This window comes from Phyllobates terribilis, unplaced genomic scaffold, assembly GCF_046119375.1.
Source record: "Phyllobates terribilis strain yellow unplaced genomic scaffold, ASM4611937v1 Scaffold_8__6_contigs__length_399053987, whole genome shotgun sequence".
NCBI lineage: Eukaryota > Metazoa > Chordata > Amphibia > Anura > Dendrobatidae > Phyllobates > Phyllobates terribilis.
The window spans coordinates 121851568-121871593 of NW_027362768.1; the positions used below are offsets into that span (position 1 = coordinate 121851568).

General features: G+C 44.1%; 1 protein-coding gene across 4 annotated transcripts in view; it reads left to right on the forward strand.

Annotated features, from left to right (window-relative positions):
* PALMD (palmdelphin) overlaps nucleotides 1–20026 on the forward strand; it is a 154286-nt gene that overhangs the window by 35707 nt on the left and 98553 nt on the right. The window contains exons 1-2 of one of the 4 annotated variants that reach the window (XM_073643253.1): nucleotides 10198–10282; nucleotides 16584–16739. The exons of 2 other annotated variants lie outside the window; for them this stretch is intronic. In XM_073643253.1, the coding sequence (XP_073499354.1) occupies nucleotides 16728–16739 (12 nt within the window). In that variant the 5' untranslated portion in view covers nucleotides 10198–10282; nucleotides 16584–16727. Of the gene's footprint in view, nucleotides 1–10197; nucleotides 10283–16583; nucleotides 16740–20026 lie in introns of those variants that run through there. One more of the 4 variants, XM_073643255.1, reaches the window with a different exon arrangement.

A 20026-nucleotide genomic window follows, 5' to 3' on the forward strand; every position in this document is an offset into this window, starting at 1 on the left:
ATACTATCACGCTGCACAATTCTACACCGGCCTCAGCGGTCTGCCCTGCAGCGGCAGCTCCATAGCTGCAAATCAACGGGTGGCGTAGTCGACACTCAAATAACATCTATCATGACTGCCACACACTGAGTCTGACCCCCTGGGCACGGACCGGGTCCCCGCCACTCGGAGACTACAACCCTCATCTGATCCGGTTCCGGGTAAGCCCCCGTGCGCGAGACGCTGCGCGACACAGCAGGCCCAGGGGCGCGTCACAGGCATTGCAGGACCTTCGGTATCCAGAGTTACGACCACTAGCATCTAGCTGAACCTATATCAGTGGTCGTAACCATGGATACTTAAGGTTCTGCAATGCCCGCACAGGAGGAAAGAGACAGAGCGAATTAGAAAAACTATACTACATTTCTAATTGAAGGTATTTGCTAATATTTTTATTATTACACCTCCTACACATTGGGATAGGATTTTTGAGATGGGATTATCCATTTAGTTAAATAATACTCAATATCAAGGACCGTAATTAAGAGTTATACACCATGATAACATTAATCACATAGGGAAAAGATAGTGTAGAATAACCACATCAAACTAGAGAAAAATCTTTTAAAATAGAATAAATGTTATTAAGACAATTAAAATTAATGCAAAGTTAGCCAAAATATGGCACCACATGCCAGCAAAGTAAGAATAAAAAAATATAGAAAATATATTTTTTATATTTAATACATTTGATATAAAAACATCCAAAGGAGAGCAACTATATAATGCAGTCTATAAGACCATATTTATATAAGTATGATATTTATATAGTATATAGTAGGCTATGTGCATACGCTGAGTATTTGGTTGCAGACATTTCTGCATCTCTTAGCAGCAAAAACTATGGGAAAAAACGTGTGTTTTTTGCCGCGTTTTTGCACGCGTTTGTCCATGCGTTTTTGCACAGCAATGAAGGCTTTTTGGAGCTAAATAAAGATATTTGAAAAAGAAAAATAGGACATCGCTTTAACCCTTGGATTACCGTCGGGCCTGGGGTAAGTATATTGGTTAATTTAAATTATTAAAGAATGTGTATGCTTTATTTCAAATAAAGTGTTTTATTCTTGATGTATGTGTTTATTTAACTCTTTACCTACAAGTTTAGTAATGAGGGTGTCCGGTTGACACCTCTTCATCACTAAACCTAGGGCTTGGTCTCATCGACACCTAATCCCATTACCCATAATCACATTCAAATATGAAGTGCCATTTCTGTGGCAGCTGAGGGCTGCTATTTTTAGCCTACGAAGGGGCCATTAAGCCATCATGTTCCCTGGCTATTAATAACTGCTCACAGCTGTTTGGTTAGCCTTTAGGCTACGTCCCCTCGATCAGCAACTGGCAGCGCTTTGGACGCAGTGTATTTTTGCTGGGTCCAAAATGGTGCGTTCTAATGCCATACTTGTTTTGTAAGTACATGCGGATCCACCACATGTAACGACATTTCAATCAGTCAAAATCTGCAGCGTCTCCGCTAAAGAAATTGACATGCTGCGGGTGAGTTTACGCAGCATCAGAAACAAGCACAGTGGGCATAGGATTTCTTATAAATTAAATAAAATGAAGAATTAAATAAAAAAAATGTCTTTGGCTCCTGCATCATTTTCATAACCAGCAGCGAGAAAGCCGACCACTGGAGGCTGATATTATTAACCAGGGAAGGGGCCATTAGCCAAAGATGTTCCCTGGCTATTAATAACAGCTCACAGCTGATTGCTTAGCATTTACTGGCTAGATAACAGGGGGACCCCAGAAGCCCAGGTCAGTAATGGAGGGTGTCAATAATTATAATTCCATAGTAAAGGTTTGGAAATAAACACACTGCCTGAAAAAAATCCTTTATTTGAAATAAAAGTCCACATGGTTTTAATCATTTATTTAATAAAAAACACAGTATACTCACCTAACGCCTAATCCCCTGAAGCCATTGTCCCTTGTAAAAAAAACAGAAAATAATAAACAACAAAAATACTCACCTAACGCCTAATCCGCTGAAGCCATTGTCACCTGTAAAAAAAACTCAAAAATAAAAAACAACCATATCCCTCACCTGTCCACCATGATGACATAATTCAGAGTGTCCTATGAAGATCTGGGTCAGTTCTAGAGCAGTCACATCAGCAATCACTGATGTCACTGTTCTAGAAGACAGCCAACTATACACTGACACAGGAGTGTAATCACTCCTGTGTCAGTGTATAGCGCTGGGCTGCTAGGAGAGAGGTCACCGGAGTTCAATCAGCTGATGAACTCCGGTGACCTTACTTACGGCACCACTGCTGCTTTAGAAAATTCTCACGCAGCGTCGGTGCAGTAAGTGAGGTCACCGGAGCTCATCAGCTGATTAAACTTCGGTGACCTCACGCTCCTGTCAGTGTATAGAGTGCTACCGGGTGATCTGATCGCCATGGGACACTCAGGATTACAACAGATAATTGAGTATAATGTGTTTTTGATTTTAATATTTATTTTAACTTTTTTTTTTCACTGTGAGCACAGACGCCGGCTGATGACATCTCCCATCAGCGGCACCTGCTCTCGCTGTTATCAGCGGCAGCAGCCATAGGCTGATGGGAGGATTAGTCTCTCATCAGCCAACGCCTGTGACCCATGGTCAATTCTTTGTGCGTTTTTGCTGCGTTTTTGACACATTGACTTCGATTGAGTCAGTCAAATACGCAGCAAAAATCCACAGCAAATCCACAAATATTTTTATACCTGCGGATTTGACTGACTCAATTGAAGTGAATGGGTGAAAAACACGGCAAAAACGCACAAAGAATTGACATGCTGCAGATTTAAAGGCAATGCAAATCCTGACAGGAAAATTTCTGATCGTGTGCACAGCTTTAGGATTTAGGATTGTCATTGCATTAGCTGGCACAAGGATTCCCTAGCGTTTTCGGCCCATTTCCGCATGGAAAAAATGCTTCGGAAACGCACAGTGTGCATACAGCCGTAATCTGTATAATCAATATCCATGTCACAGTTTCATAACTGACTGTGGCCTAGGGATGCTGTGAGTGACAACTCAACCGCCCTATGGAATCTGGAGTGTGTTGGGCTGTCAGCCTTTTGATTGACAGCTCTGCTGTCATATCTGGTTTTGTCTGTGGGCATTTCCCCCAGGTGTCTCCCATCCTTAATCACTTGCTATGTATTAAGCTGGCTATCTGCTAGTAATCTGTGTCAGCTGTAGCTTTGCTTAGCTCTGTGTCAGCTGTAGCTTTGCTTAGCTCTGTGTCTCTCTTCTCTGACCCTGTTGCCAAACCTAGGATTTGTCATAACTATTCTTGTGGATTCCCCCTTCTGGTTTTGATGTACCCTCCTGGCATCTGCCCCCATCATTGACCTCTGACTACCCGCTTATTGTATTCCCTAGTTTTGACGTACCCTTCTGGCATTTGACCTAGGACTGTTCCCTGACCACGCCTTTGACTTACCCCACTGTACTATGAGCCCTCCTGGTATCTGACCTTGGATATCCTGACTATCCTGTCTCATGGCTTTCCCGTGAGTGACTCAGCGTCATAATCCTATATAGTAATGAAATAAACTCTCTGTCAAGGCATAACATGACAGATCACAGATCAAAGATATATATATATTCATGATATTGCAACAGTAGTATTACCTAAACAGGAGTGTGGTGCCAGGAACCCCTACGCGCGTTTTGGCGCTCAAGCCTTCTTAGGGTTAATACACGATAATCTGAAACTGACTGAATTGTAGGAAAATGGAACTCCCATATTTTACCCACCTTAAATACTGGTACAGCATCAGACATTTTACAAACCTGTGGCACTGACCCTGTTGCAGGACTAGCTAAAATGCTGAGTTACAATAGTCTATCATTTGCCTGGCTCAGTTCCCTAAATACCCATGGATGAATGCCCAGTCATTTTCTATCACAACTTGCATTCAGATATCAGTCTATTTATTAATATCTATGAATATGAGGCACAGTAAACAATTGTTCCTTCCTCCGGCCTTGTACCTAGATAATGCATGAAAATGGAAAGTTTTAGCACAGCTGGTAACATAATGTTGTTTATATCCACACATTACATAATGTTGTAATGTATCAGTGTCACTCATTGGCTTCACCTATTAATGGACATGAAAAGCGACCGGGAAGGATGTCCTCGAGTCTTGTGATGTATGGCCGTTTCAATGTCAGTATTAACATGATGCATTAACATTCCTCAGTCATGTGGTATAACAGCCTGCAGATCTCAAGGTGATGGGACTATTAACGGCCAAGCAATAATTTTGCACTTAAATGACATAATTCATATTTACACTAAAATATTCTGGGTGCTATTTTGTGTGAACATAGAGAGGTATTTCTTTGGGTGGCAATAGGAAACTTAGCTTCATTTATAAAAGGCAAACAAAATACTCAGATGACTTCACAGGATGAGTTGCAATATGTGTGTACATGAGGAATCATACTATTTCTGGCCATTATATTCCTTGTATTCTCCATTTCTCACCACTTTTCCCCTTTGGATACTTGAGTTCTTTTTGCCATCTAATCTGAGAGCAGCATAATATAGAAGCAGAGACCCTGATTCCAGCCATGTGTCACTTATTGGGCTGCTTGCTGTAGTTTTATAAAGTCACAGTTTTATCGCTAGAGGAAGAGTAAAACTTCTACCATGTAGTCCTCCATATTCATGAGCTAGATAACAGCTTTCTGTGTACACTGTGCATAGGCAGAAAGCTGCCAATCAGTGATGGGGGCGGGGTTGTACACACCTCAGCATTTAGAGATCTGATAGATCTGCAGCAGATGACAGTGATTTTATCAAAACTGCAGAAAGTAGCCTAGTAAGTGACACATCGCTGGAATCAGAGTCTCTGCCCCTACATAATGCTGCTCTCAGATGGGGTAGGTTATAAGTGATATATTGTATGTCTACAGAATGTAAATAAATGATGCAAAGACATTAGCTGTATTCACTGTAAATTTAAAATGATAATTACAGTCATGATATTCTGTATAAAAATTCTAAAAAAAAATCACAGATGCATCAAATTTATTTTAAGGACTGGGAAAAAAGTGCCCTATTTTTACAGACTGTCCAAGAATTTCTGGACGGATGGCAACTCTGAGCAACACCATCTGTGTATCTGTCTGCATCTCTCCCTCACTTTGCTCCTAACCCCTTCCCTCTCCGTAGACTTCAATAGGCCGCTGTAATCTGATTGTCACGCAAGGTGAGGAAAGGAACAAGTGTACAATGACGGTAAGAGGGGGAAAGGAGCCCAAAAATTAGGGAAAGGGGGAGTGGAGACCCCAAGGCAGAACTAATATCACCCTGAATTACCCTGTCCTTCCAATCTGTTTCCGCACCTATCGCCGAGCAGAAAACCTAATCCCTGAATGTCCCTAGAGCTTGGCCCTAGGTAGGGAGGGGACGGGGTGAACACTAGTCAGGCCCCACTGTAACTAAAGACAACAAGGTAAACAAACAAAAGGGATACACTTAGCTTGAGAAAACACCAGAGAGATAACGCCAACTGTCCTCCATGGAAGTCCAAGAAGAATCTAGCCGACTACTAGTACTCCAGACATGGACAGAGAAACATAGAACTATCATTGGCAACTCTCTGGAGACACTGAGAGTTTTTTTAACTACCAAGTAAGGGTGTGTCAATTAACAGCAGAAGGTGGAGGTTGCTGCTGTGTCCTAAAGAAAGAAGGATATCACTACACTACAGAGATGAGATGAGAGGATCAAGAAGGCGTCTTCAATGCCAAGCGCAGTGACCTTCTACAGCTGGATCCAGAGCGACTGTCTGGGGATGTGGCTATGTAAGTGTTAGAGAATTATCTGATCTGGAAAAAAAAGGATACAAGGGAAGAGCTGCTCCCCCATACGCATCAAAGTGCTCTAAAATGCAATAAACCCAACAGATATTTACTGATAATATGATCTGCATGCAGACTTTGCAGAATTTGAAAGTACTCATCTATGTGTATTCTATATGTTGAGGGGTGGCTCTTAAAAGTCAGTCCCTCTGATGATCTAGATCCAGTCTGATTTAATCAGAGCCCATTTTGATCACAATTAATGCAATGATCACGACATGTGACATGATCTTTGCAATCACTGATTAAAGCAATGTTTATAAAATAACAAAGCTATATAACCGACTGAACGAAAGTCTGAGACGTTACAGCCACTTGTAAGAAAAAGTTTTGTGTTTGTTATTTCTTTTATTGAGATAAATCTAAGTAAATGTAAGAGTTATCTTATCTATGATTACCCAACCTCTTCAGAATCTCTGGTAACAACTTAGTGTGTTTATGAAGGTGGGAAGCTGCCAGCAATGTTATGCTTTGTAATTTGCCATCAGGAAGGAATGACATGTAACTTCAGCCCACACACATTCTGACAGCTGAACATTCGGGAGGGGAACGTATGGGGGACTGATAAATGTCTAGAATTACAGCACCTTGTGGCAGCAAGACCTGGTGATGTAACATTAGGTCTCGTAATTACAATTATAGCTGTGATTCCAATTCATGAAACCCTTGAACGTTCTAGAACAGATTTGTATCACATTCATAACCTAAACAGTAATGTAATGAGTACAATTCACAGAATGATATTGGGGTTCGGAGTATCATGTGACAGTACTGCTGGCCAGTAGTTATTGCTGCCTCATTTCTTTGGTTCTTCCAGTAAATTTCTAAGGCCTTAAAGGGGTTTTCCACTAGTTTAAAATGTATTATGCACCATATCAGCTGCTGCAGCTGTCACGTGACATTGTGGAGGAAAACCACTATAATGCTTAAAGGGAATCTAGCAGAAGGTTTTTGATATGTAATCTGAAGACAATGTGGCGCCCCTGGGGGTTCGGTCGCCACAGGGGTACTGCATCTCTTTAATGAGGTGTGGTATCCCTCCTTCGAGGTAAGGATAGTGCGGCTGACAGGACCCCACCTCCGCATCCAACACTACACCTCTCCCACCTGAGGGGGGCTTATATGCACCAGTGTGCTGCCCCAGCCGGGATAAGAGGAGATGGGGGGGGACCAAAAGATAGGGGGAACCATGTAGTGGGTGAGGGTGGAGGACGCACATTTAGGTTACACTTAATAATTCATATTTAATAAACAGCCATCTTGGGCTTATGGTCTTTTGATTGTGATCTTCATCACTGAACGTGGCTTTCTGTGTGAACCTGGAGTTGATGGGGACACGGTCCTCGTACTCTGGCCTTGAGTCGAGGAGCGGGCAAGAGTTAACGGTTGTCTCTACCCGGTCAAGGTCCCTGCCCAAGAAGGCCTGGAGTGGAGGAATAAAGCTCCACAAGCAAAAGGATCCCAGGGGGATGCAGACGGAGCGGTATACGCCACCTGTCCTCACTATTCTGGCCTAGCCAGAGGGACTCCTGCTGCAAAAGGGGTACCGGCCCCCGATATCTGACTCTGTCACTTCAAGGCTTAGTCGGAGAAGCCCGGAGGCTCAGTGGATCCCACCGGGTAACGGACGGAGCGGAGTCGCCACCAGTACCCTGGTTCTGTGCATAGTCCAGAGGGAGACCCGGCCTTAGTACAAGCACTACACACGGACAGGAGAGGACCTAGTGGGAAAGTCTAGGAACACTCTGGTGCGGGGTCCTTATCAAAGCATCTGAATTACTCGGAGGTTGTCGACCCCCTGTCCTGGTGGCCGCAGCGCGCCGTGAGGAGCAGGGAGAAGCCTTGCAGCTGTGCATTCTACCGCGAGTAAAGCTTGGAAGACTACCCTTATGGCCTCCGGCTTCTTATTGCAACGTGGCACCGCACTACACCGCACCACATCTTCCACTACAGCTCCCATCCTCTTGTCCCCTCTGCCCTGAGGCCCTGCTCCGCCTGTGGGGAGTAGTTCCATCTTCTGCTGCCACTACATCCCGCCTCAGACGACTGAACACAGCGCTGGTGGAGAGTCGCCAGGCACCACAGGTGGCGTAGTCTATACCACCACTCGATAAACACCAACCCTGAAAGCCCATTACATCCCTTTTAGTGTGATGGCCCTGGGCACGGAACGGGTCCAGGCCACGGCTACAACCCACCAAACATCTGACCCGGCTCCGAGTACCCCCATCTCCCAGGGAAGGGCTGCGAGCGTCACACAACAGCAGGAGATTGAGGCTGAAACACAGAATTCAGGGATGTGTCACTTGTCAAAGTGCTTGTTGTTGTGTACTAACTGTGAAGGATTTATCACTAAAGGCCCCGTCACACATAACGAGATCGCAAGCGAGATCGTTGATACGTTACGTTTTTTTTTACGCAATAGCGATCTTGCTAGCGATCTCGTTATGTCTGACAGGTAGCAACGATCATTCCCCTGCTGTGAGATCGCTCATCGTTACAAAGCTTCCTGGACCATTCCTGGGCCGTTGCGCTCCCGCTGGGCAGTGTGCATCGCTGTATTTGACACCTTATCAACAACCTCGTTAGCAATTCAGAACTGAGACACGTAGGCGTGCATAAATTGGCAACAGAATAGCGATTCCATCCTTTGCTTCTGACCTCGTGCTGGATTGCAGATCCTAGCAGAATTCTCCGGGCTGTTGATATCCGTTCATTCGACTGAGTCCTGATTTTGCGTAATTTTATGCACGCCTTTGTGACACAGTACAGTCCCTATCAAGGTGTGGATCGTTGAAATAGCTGCTGTGTGAAAGCGTCCCAACGACCGCCGAGATCGTTAGTTAGATCGCTATGGCGGCCGAAATTGTTGGGAAGTTCTGCAAGTTTGACAGCTCCCCAGCGATCACGAAACGACTCTCCAGCGATCCCAAAACCGTGACGTAATAACGATCTCGCTAGCGATCTCGTTATGTGTGACGGGGCCTTAAGAGATTCACATTGCCGGACTACTTTAGTCCGGCAACACCCCCTCCCCTGTGATAAGCACCTCACTGTCTATGGACTTTGTACACTGAGAGCCTGGTGTGGGTGGGGTTAGCTGTGGTGTGGGCGGGGTTAGCTTTCTCAGCTCTGCTTCATTCTAAATCTAAAAGCTCTGATTGTGTCAGAATGGCAGCACCCAGAAATCTAAATGATGCATTGTTGGATTCAGCTTCTCTTTGCCTTCATTACACTGTTCTCGGATGAGGTAGCAAAAACCTGCTGATAGATTCCCTTTAAATAGAGAAAACACAAAAACCTGTTTTCTGCTTTTAATCAAGTCTACAGTTGTAATATGTAGGGGAACCTGGAAGCCAGTGTTCAATATCCCTGCAGTGCCTCCAAAGGTAAAATAAAGAACTGCACTTATCACATGGATATCTAAGACTGGTATCTTCTATCCTCCAGGGGAAGAGATGCATTTTCTAGACACACTCTGCTCTGGCTAATAGCTTAGCCGAGTACCTAAGCAGAGGGCCTCCCTTTATTAATTTAGGATTTCCTAATAATAGATTCAGAAATGGGTTTTCTAGACCAAACAGTCTTTAAAAGGGCGGCTGGGGAGAAAGATTGGTTTTGCAATAATAAAAAATGGTTGAAATTGCAAAACAAGCTACTTTGCAATTTACCTTTTATTAAAAATCCTCTCTGTTCATGAGAACAAAGGGATTTTAATTTCTATAGTTTACTGCTTGTTGTTGCAGAGGTGCCCAGTCTCCTAGACAAGGAGTGCTGTACTTACAAGCTCTTTGCTCTACTGCAGTGTTTCCCAAACTCCATCCAGTTCTCATTACCCCCCTACAGATCATGTATTGCACAAGTGATGGAATTATTATCAAGACATCAGAAATTTTCACAAGTCTTCTCTCCTGTGCAATACTAAGGAAATCTTGAAAACATGATCTGTTGGGGGAAGCCGTGAGGACTGGAGTTTGAGGACCACTGCTCTACTGCTTGCAATCACTGTTCTGAAGCTGGCCGGATCGCTAGCGAACTTCAGTGCCACTTTGCTCATCCGATGCTGCAGATCCAAAGCTGCCTTTGTGTGAGACTGGTGAAGATGGCGCTCCACTCTCTGACGCCTCTGGTGTTTAAATGTATGAAAATGTATTGTACATTTATTTTATGGTATTATATTGTATTGTATTTGTGAGTTATCCTTCTGTGGCTGCAGGTCCTGTAGTAGGTAGTGTAGACAGGGTTAACTGTAAGGCCGGCCCAGGTTGAGGAGGAGGTTTGAGGATTGTGGGTTTGTGACATGAATAAGAAGTTCAGTTAGTGAGTTCAGACAAGGAAAGAAGTAAAGACACCCCTCTAGTCAAGGTAATCTTCACCGGAGAGTGTGTGTGTGTGGAAGAGGAGAACAGAGTAGCAGACCGACAGAGAAGGAAAACAACTAAGATCTTCCACCACCTCTTATGTTCCTTGTGTTTTTTTCCCTGAGTCTCTTTTCTATGAAGTGGAAATATCTTCTAATTTACCTTATCTACAGGTAGCATTGGATAGGGAATGAGATGAGGAAAACGGGAATCAATAGTTTTATAAGACTTGGTTCAATATTTTCATGCGAACAACTATTTAACTGCTGTCAGGACTCTTAGACTAGAAGAGTCTTGTTTGTATGCATTCCTTATAATGGAATTATACTAAGGTTTTGTAACGGGTCTGGGAGGCGGAACCTCTGAGCTACTATACAAGGGGGCGGTCCTTGTAAGGGAGCAGGTGGCGACCAGGGTAGACGGGCAGGCAGTCACAGCAGGTGACCGGGACAGTCTCTGAATGAACGGGCAGGAGGTCACAGCAAGTGACCGGGGCAGTCTCTGGGTAAAGGATTGGTAGGACCTGTGGCGGCTGATGATAGACGTGAACTCCCAGGTGAGCAGGCGAGAGTCTCTGGATAAACGGGTGGTCACAGCATGTGACGGCGGAGCCTCCAGGAAGACCAACAGACAGGTAGCAGATGAGCGCTCCCAGGTGAGCGGGCAGAAGTCTCTGGACAGGCGGGTGGTCACAGCACGTGACGGCAGAGCCTCCAGGTAGGCTAGCAGACAGGCAGCAGATGAGCGCTCCCAGGTGAGCGGGCAAGCTGGTCCATAGACAGACTGACAGGAGTTGGAAGGCAGACCGTCGGACCTCAGGCAAGCAGGCAGGTAGCAGATGTGCGCTCCCAGGTGAGCGGGCAAGCTGGTCCTTAGACAGACTGACAGGAGCTGGAAGGCAGACCGTCGGACCTCAGGCTAGCAGGCAGGTAGCAGAATATCAGGCAGGAATAAGACAGCAAGCTGGCAGGAATCTGGCAGGTATCTGGCAGGTAACTGGCAACGGGACCTGAGGGCTGAAGCAGAGTAGTGAACAGTGCTACAACATTGCTCGGGCACCTCCATATTGGAGGAGGTGCCTTTTATATGGGAGGTCCTCCGGCAATTGGCCGGGGACTCCTTAGGACGGCGCGCGCGGTCCCTTTAAGAGAGGGGAAGCGCGCGCGCGCCCTAAGCACACTGCCGGGGAAGGAGCACGTGCCGGAAGCAGCGGGGAGAGAAGCGCTGGAGGACGCCGCGCCAGGAGCGGGGAGGTGAGAGGGACGGCGTCTCTGCCTAGAACGGGGCAGAGACGCCGATGCTACAGGTTTCTTCTCTATGGACGGCACCTGTTGCTCACAGATTAGTGTTAGTACATAATGCAATTCTAAAACGATTCTCACTAACTCGGCACTATTACAAAGGCCTCATGCTGTGTCGTCTATGCAATATTTTTAGTAAAACATACAAATGGACGGCTATTTCTTGCTTCAAATAATACAGAACGCAGAGAAAACAATAATCACCCTATAATCAAGTCTTTATTTAGCCGTCTTTGTTTAGCTCACTTTTCAGTATATCTCAGGGTTGATGTCATAATGCTTGAAAGAATTTGCCAACTATTCACACCACAGTTGGCGGAAAAAGTTCTTTGACTTTCTGTCTATTCTTAGAGTCACTTGCTGTAGCAGCTGAAAAATGCCATATGACAAATCAGTGGCAAATTCCTGAGCAACAAAAAAATGCCCAAGTGACTCGATGACTGGACTGGCACATAAGGCTTTTTGTTTTCTTTGAGCTGTCATTAAAAATTATGTATTCCTAAAATTTTGAAAATTACATTTATAGCTTTTTTTGGAATATGTTTTTATTTCCCTTTTAGGTTTTGGTAATTTTAGCTTTTTTGCAGTATATTTTTATTTAATGCATGCGCTTACCTGACATGACAAGGGAGCCTCATTCAGATGGATTCATGTACAGTACCTGTACAATGAAAGACTTTAGTCTATATGTACCCATGATATGTAGGAGCCAGCTTTATCCTACACTAATGTGATATCCACGTCGGTGCCTGCACCGTCTGTTTCTGTTTCTGTCTCTGGGCAGAGCCTTGCCTTTGCTGTGGGCAACATGGGGCAGTGACGTGGCTGTTCTGTGTATTTTCTGAGACATGTGGTGCCATTCAGAGAGCTTAGGAGTTAACTTCTGTCTCTGTATTTGTGATGGCTCCCGGATGATTAGCCTTGGGAGGGGCGGCTGCTATTTCGAAACTGACAGTTATTAAATTCAGCTTGACCAGGTTCACATCCCTGCTCTCAGCTCCTGTAGTGCTATTTTGATTATTTTGTTTTTTTACCTTGACTCGTATTCTGACTACCTGCTTGCTTTCTGATTCTGTCCTTGATGTAGATCACTTAGATCTCCTGGTAACAAACCTGCATGACAACCATTGTGGCTGCCATCTTATTCCACTGGCAAGGAGCCCACTGTGTGGCTCCAACCGAGAAGCCCCTGCATTTTTCCAGATCCCTTTAGCCTGTCCGTTGAAGCCCTATTAAGGGTGGCCAGGCAACCACAAACCGTGCCCTCGAGACAACTAATTAAAAACCATTTTCGACAGATGGGAGAAAAGCTCAACTTAAATAGGGGAAGTCATCACCCCCAAAAGAAGTACAATAAATGGGCAAGTACAAATCTCATCCTTGCCAACATTTATAACTGTTGCTCACGGAGACAGAAGCTTGCAGGGTGCGAAGAATACAAACAATTTTTTTAAGCATGGCCACGGATACATTTAGAGGACATGCCCATTCCCTTCCACTTTCCCCATATCCTTCACGCCCCCTACCAACTTCCCTTGCCTTCCCACTGATGTGCGATGGACTGCCTGGCTTTTGTCTGATGACTGAGCATCCCTGAGTCATTCACTAAAGTTTCCACAAGGACGCACTGGTTTCCAGGAGGCTTCAGTAGCAGCCGGGAGATTACCCAGCTCTTCCAGTAATCCAGGAGGTATCTTCTTTTTTCTGGGAACATCCCATATATTTGGGGAAAGGTGGCAAGTATGAGAAAACTGCTGTGACAGTGCAATAAAACAAAGACGCAATGATGCAGCCGCACCCTTGTGGATGCAAAGACATGTGCAAACATTGAATATTTGAATTAGTTTAAATGCTTTTATCGCTATTTACTACACGTTAAATGTAAGGTTAACAGTGCATACTTTTAAAGGGAAATGTCAAGTAAAAACGCTATTAACCTGTAGATTTGGCTTTAATCTGCAGGTTAATATTGTAGCGGTCTGAACCTGCCCGGCGCCTGTTATTAGAGCCCCGCTACTGGGAGGAAATTAACTTTATTCCCACTGGCAGCCATGCGGTTTCAGTCACGGAGGCGGCGCCGGCACGGTTTCAGTCACCGCTCTGTGTATAGAGAGCGGTCGCTGAAACTGCGCCCCAGGCACTGACTGACAGCACACTAAGCATTATAGCCGGCTGTCAGTCAGTGCCGGGGATGCTGTTACAGCCACCGCTCTCTATACACAGAGCGGTGACTGAACCCTTGCCGGTGTCACCCTCGTGACTGAGACCCAAACACTACCAGGAGGAATAAAGTTAATTTCCTCCAAGCAGTGGGGCTCTCGGTGCCGTCACCGGGCAGGATCAGAACGCTATTAACCTGCAGATTAACCCCATATCTGCACGTTTATAGCATTTTTTTACATGACAGGTTACCTTTCACTAATTGAATTATAGGTTCTTGCCAATCCTGGGTAGATGTTGGAGGCCTGGGTCCAAAATAGAGGTAAATCTGCTGCTCATTAGCCAGGGCGAAGCTGGAGTTAAGCGCAAGGGGGAACAAACCGCATCTGAGTAGGCCCCTAATCCAGGAAACCATGTTTACAACTGCTAAAGCACACAGTAATGAGTGGACACCTCATTAGATGACTATTCTGTTACTAACTAAAAACCACTATACCAAGACTGATATTCCTGCCATACCATGACTGTACAGTGATAGATATCAGTTCACCTGACCATATACTTGATTACAGTCCAGTTATATATAGTGACTTACAGCTGACGTTATTTCTGATGGGGCCATTTACCTTTCCTGTCCTTGACATGTGGCCCAGACTGTTATGAAATCTACTTCAAGCCACAACTTGTCTTCAGAATTTACAACAAAGAAACATTTGACTTACATTTGCAGAACCGTCCCCCACCCCCTATCCCCAGTCTACACACACTCCCCATCCTGCTGCTATCTCAGTGCTGAGCGTGTGCTGCTCTATTGGTTCCTATTAGGGCACACTCTTTAGCAGAGGTGTATTTAGGTTTTCTGGCACCCGGGGCAAGAATTCAGTTTGGCGCCCCCATCTTCCTCCCCAAGTACATATGCGACTTGCACACTTAATCACGTGCCGAAGAGCTGTTCTCCCTAATTCAATGTTCAGTAAAAAACATGACAAAAGCAGGAAGAGAAGCTTGTCAGGTGACCGTAACTATGAAAATCGCATGTGAGTGAGGTGGCCATGTGATGACTGCTGGAACAAGCAAGCAGAGCTGAATCCTGACAGTGAGTATATTACACGCTGTCAGGATTGGCTACAGGGCTTCATTTTATAATTAATGGGCTTGTCCAGGTTTGAGATGAAAGTCTGCAGTCACTCTATGTGACTGCAGGCTTCTGAATTCTCACAGCGCATGCACTGCCCACTTTTATTATTCTCCCTTGCCGTGGCAAGAGTGGACGGTCATGTGAGCACAAGTATGCGATTTATATACTTCTGGCCTCATTCCGACTAGACGTGTCTGGCCTCGTTCAATTCATTTTCATTGGGCGAGGCCACGCATGTCTAGTCGTCACGTGACCGCATGTATGCAAATCGCCGGCTCCAGAGAATCCTGACATCGTGCAGTGCGCACTGTGAGAATTCAGAAGTCTGCAGTCACATAGAATGACTGCAGACTCATCACTTGGAACACCCCTTTATTGCTCCTAACATAAATAAAAACATGAGCATTAGTTAGTATCACAAATAAAATTTAAATCCAGGTACCTTATGACATAGTCTCTGACTGGAGTCATTCTATTTCTTTTCATTTTCATCTTGTCCAGACCCCTTGATGACTTTTCTCATCCGCAGCTCATCTCTGCAGACTTCCATCTTCTCCATCTTCTGCAGCACATCCCCACATGGTGCCCTTAAAAATATCTGTGTCATTATAATGATCCTGAATAAAAATATCTGCCCTACACTGAGCCCCTGAATAAATAATTGCCCCTCACTATATGCCCTGCACAAAATATGACCCCCACATTGTCCCTCTTATGGTACATGCTCTCTACACTGCTCTCTCCTTTCCATACTGGGCCCCCTCTTCACATTGTCCTCTCACACCATGTCACCCTATAGGGCCCAGTCTCTGAAAGACACAAGTACAATTGAACACTGAGAGCCGGCGCGCTGTACCTTCTGTGCGCCGGCTGTCAACTTGACAGCCAGCTCAGACTCAGAGAACGGCTGACTCCCAGTCGGAGGGGCGGCAAAATGCAGTCGCCAGGGGAGACACTTCGGACCGGCGTATTAGGCGGCCCAATGGTGCCCCCCTGCTGGCTGCGCCCAGGGCAGATGCCCCGTCTGCCCCCCCATAGATTCGCATCTGCGCTTTAAAGTAAAGTATATATAATAGTACTAGGATTTATTTCATTTTAAATATTCAATGTTTTCCAGTGCAGCTTTTGTGGCGATATTTATACCAGAGGTCTAGACCCTGCAGTTATGGAGTCAGCTGAGCGTTTGTGGCTTTTCTGCCCTCTGCTCCTCAGCACTCGGTGACCCCGTTCTGTAACATTCCGGGGTCTCCACTTCCTGGCTGAGTTGCTGTGGAACAGTTTATTGGGGATAATTTAGTAGTAAAGAAATTTCACAAACTTACTTGTTGTAATAATTGCATCATATGACAGGACCACGCTCAAATTATAATTTTATAATTATAACTTTCAGTGGTTGAACAATTCCTTTTGGTGCCTAAAATAATTCTTTTAGGCACCAAAAGGAATTGTTAAGCCACTGAAAGTTCACAATGCAAGGGAGTCACTGTACAGCAAGCAGTCCAGGTGGTGTCAGATGTTGGAAGAAACTCCTCTTTTATTACCGCAATAAAGTTAGTCAGACTTTCTTGCTGCATGTTGAGCTACATGAGGCCATAGTGATGCCCATAGTAGTAAGTGAGAGCGGCTTTCTGGTTGGGGTGCATTTTATTCCAAAAAAGAGTGAATAATATTTATTTATTTATTTTACTCTCCATTACTTTCTGCAGAACTTTACAGACATTATCATCACTGTCCCCATTGGGGTTCACAATCTACATTTCCTATCAGTATGTTTTTGGAGTGTGGGAGGAAACTGGAGAACCCGGAGGAAACCCACACAAACACAGGGAGAACATACAAACTCCTTGCAGATGTTGTCCTGGGTGAGATTTAATATTTGTCGGGAGACATTAGAGTTGATGAAGGACTGTTTTTCTGCAGTAGCCTTTGTGTAATAACATCATCCTTTCTTTCCTTTCTTTTAGTACACCCTGTGCCTGTTTATTAAGATCCTGACGTGTGATCATGTGTTATAATGGAATGAAATAAGTACATTAACTTAACTGCTCCGCAGTCAGTCGCAGCAGCTGTCATTGGGATTAACGAAGCCATCTGTAATGTTATTCTTGTGTTGAATGGGTCACTGTGATGGTGCGACTTTGATACATGCTAGGCACTGTAGAAATATAGTAAATGCACCAGATTATATAATATGCTTTATTGGAGGTACTTTTAGTTACCAGACAGGGGTCTCCCACTTGGGGGCACACTATTAGCTATATGTCCTGTAAGACGCTCAGCATAGGAAGAACACAGACATCAGTGTATGCCCATTGCTTTTAAAGGGGACCCTTCAATGATTTGTTTCCACCTTTTGGCACAGTATAGAAAATGAGAACATATGCTGCTGCTTCTCTTACATACATAGGACCTTATACTTTCATCTGGTTGCAAGCATACCTAAAATGTAAGACGGGGTACTTTAAATTAGACATCTATGGAGTTGCAATAGTTTGATAACTAATATGCAAATTATTCCAATAAGTTTTTTTTTAGCTAGTTTTTAATTTATTCTTATGAATATGTGACATTTGGATGCACCTTAAAGGAAATTTCAGGTACCTGGAAAAAAAAAAGGTGTAAAGGTGAGAGAACAATATAGTTGAATTATTTCCTTATTTCCAATTTTGTTAATTTGCTGATGACAACGACTTTGGGTGACAAGCGGCTCCTCTGGCCTTGGGCTTTGTCTGAGCTGCATAGACTACATTTCTTCTTGGAAAAGAGGAGCAGCACATGCGCAGTTTGTGTACATCCACGCCCTGATTGTGCCACTAAGGCCACGGCCTCACTATCAGTATTTGGTCAGTATTTTTTCTCAGGACTGGATGATAAATGCAGAATTGGTGACTTGTCTCTATTATACCTTTTCTCTGATTGTTCCTCACCTGCTTTTGGCTCCCACTCCTGAGAAAAAATACTGACCAAATACTGACCAAATACTGATAGTGGGGCCGTGGCCTAAGGGTTCTCGAAGCAATGCACGGATCAGCATCGGAAGTAGAAAGGAAATTGGCAAAGAATATTTATTAAAAAGTTGCTTGGTTTTGCAACTAGAGTTTTAGGTGGTAGATTATGCATCTTGAATAACCCCTTAAATGCAAAATTCATGTAGTTTAGAAGAAATTTGTACAATAGAAAGTGGCCTTTTATTTATAAAAGAGGCAAGCATAATGTCTGTAAAGGGCTATGGAATAAATAGCGCTATATAAGTGAGTAAAATAAATAATAAACTGTCCTATAAAACAGGCCAAAAACATCCCCAAATTTTCTACAGTTGAAACTGAAATGATTTACTTTCTTTTTAAGACTATAATGTGCCAAATATCGGCTAATTGGTGTCAGTAGTTCTGTAGAGAACAATGGGCTGTGCTGCAAAACAAATTGTACAAGAGCTATTTATATGTTAAGAATGACAGGATGTGAAGGGCGTCAGTCAGTTTTCCTAAATCCCAGTGTTAAGCACCATTCCTCTATGAGATGTGGTGATATTACTGCTTCTTTCCGTAGCTCAGGTGGTCAGGATACACTGGGCCATTCGGCTGCACTTTCTCCATGGTGGTCTTCGGCATATGCGGGTGGTGTTCGTGTTTTATGTGATGCCAGTGTACTGAAATGTGTGGTCAACTATGTTTTCCAATACATTTGCAAAAGGGTATTCTGACCAATAATGGTCAGATGAATGGCATATGTATCAGGTTTTATACAAGTTATTGATACATTCGAGGAACATGCCAGGATCTTTTCCCGGCGTTTATGACAAATTTACACACCGGTTGCATTGGGTAAAAAAGTCATCCTACCATCAGTGAATGAGTGCCGGAAGCTTGGTGAAAACTTTCATAGTAATTCCAAATGGCTGGTAGCTGAGACCCTTGCTATAGTTAAAACATACCTGTTTTTTCCACACAAAAAACCTGTAGAAAAGTAAGATCTTGCTGCTCTTATCCTACACAAAATGTTAGAACTGATTTTGGCATCTGTACCAGTCTAATATGTCTAAAAACTGTCCCAGTTCTCATGCTATATAGCTTGCCAGCAACACTTTTTAAGTGGGTGGTTCCTCTTCATTAGCATTCTGCCAGCACATTAGGAGCTGAACTTTCTTTTTTTCCCTCATTTTTTAGCATGCATTGAATCTGTCAAAGCCAAAAACCTTGCCTTCCTGAAACTGACGTTATCTCTCTGCTATGCATAGACTGGACGAGATTGAAGATGAATTACTGGAGCGCTCCTCTAACAAGTGGTTGGCCCGCAGATCCAGTATGTGTCCAGAGCTGCTAAACAACCGCACGTAGGATCTACCGGCCAACCACTTGTCAGAGGAGCGTTCCAGTAACTCATCTTCGCTTTCTTCCAGTCTATTCCTGGAACACTTCTCAAATTCTCGGGTTGAAGGCAAAAAGAACAAATTGAATGAAGTTATGATGATGCAAACTGATTCTCAGATTATTGTGTAATAATTACAATCAGTGACTAATTCTAAGATGTCAGGTGAGTAGAAGGAGAGAAACAAAGACCTTCCCCCACTTCCTGTAATATATCTCAGCTTCTCTGCACATTCGCCAATCACATATCTTCACAATGGGTGCAGGCAAGTGTCCTGGTCCAGAGATACTTTGAAAATACAATACAAGTTAAAAAAAGTGCAGCACTTTTTTTATTTTATTGGATCAGCTTCTTGGCTGCTTAGATGGATTACACTTGACAACAGGCAGTGGAAAGAAAATTAGAAAGGACAACACATCTAATGACCACTTTGCAGTGTTTTTTTGGGAGTACAACAGCATAATTTTTTAAATATAGCGATTTGTAGATTGTCTACTTGAGACGAAGTTGTCTGAAATTACAGGAACTTTTTAAGAAAATGCAGTTCAGGATAATACTGTGTAACATCACGTGGAGCGGTAGCCGTGGGTGAGGTACTCATCTCTTGCACCCTGGCACATTACATGAAGATGGGGGTCCTGGCTGGGTGTGTGGACCTGTGATATGGGGGCGCTACGCCCTTGCAGGCCACATGTAATTGATGACTTGGGTTGGCCAGGACCAGATGTTTGACAGTTCAGTAAGGGAGACCACCAGTCCAAAATAAACATTTTACTCAACG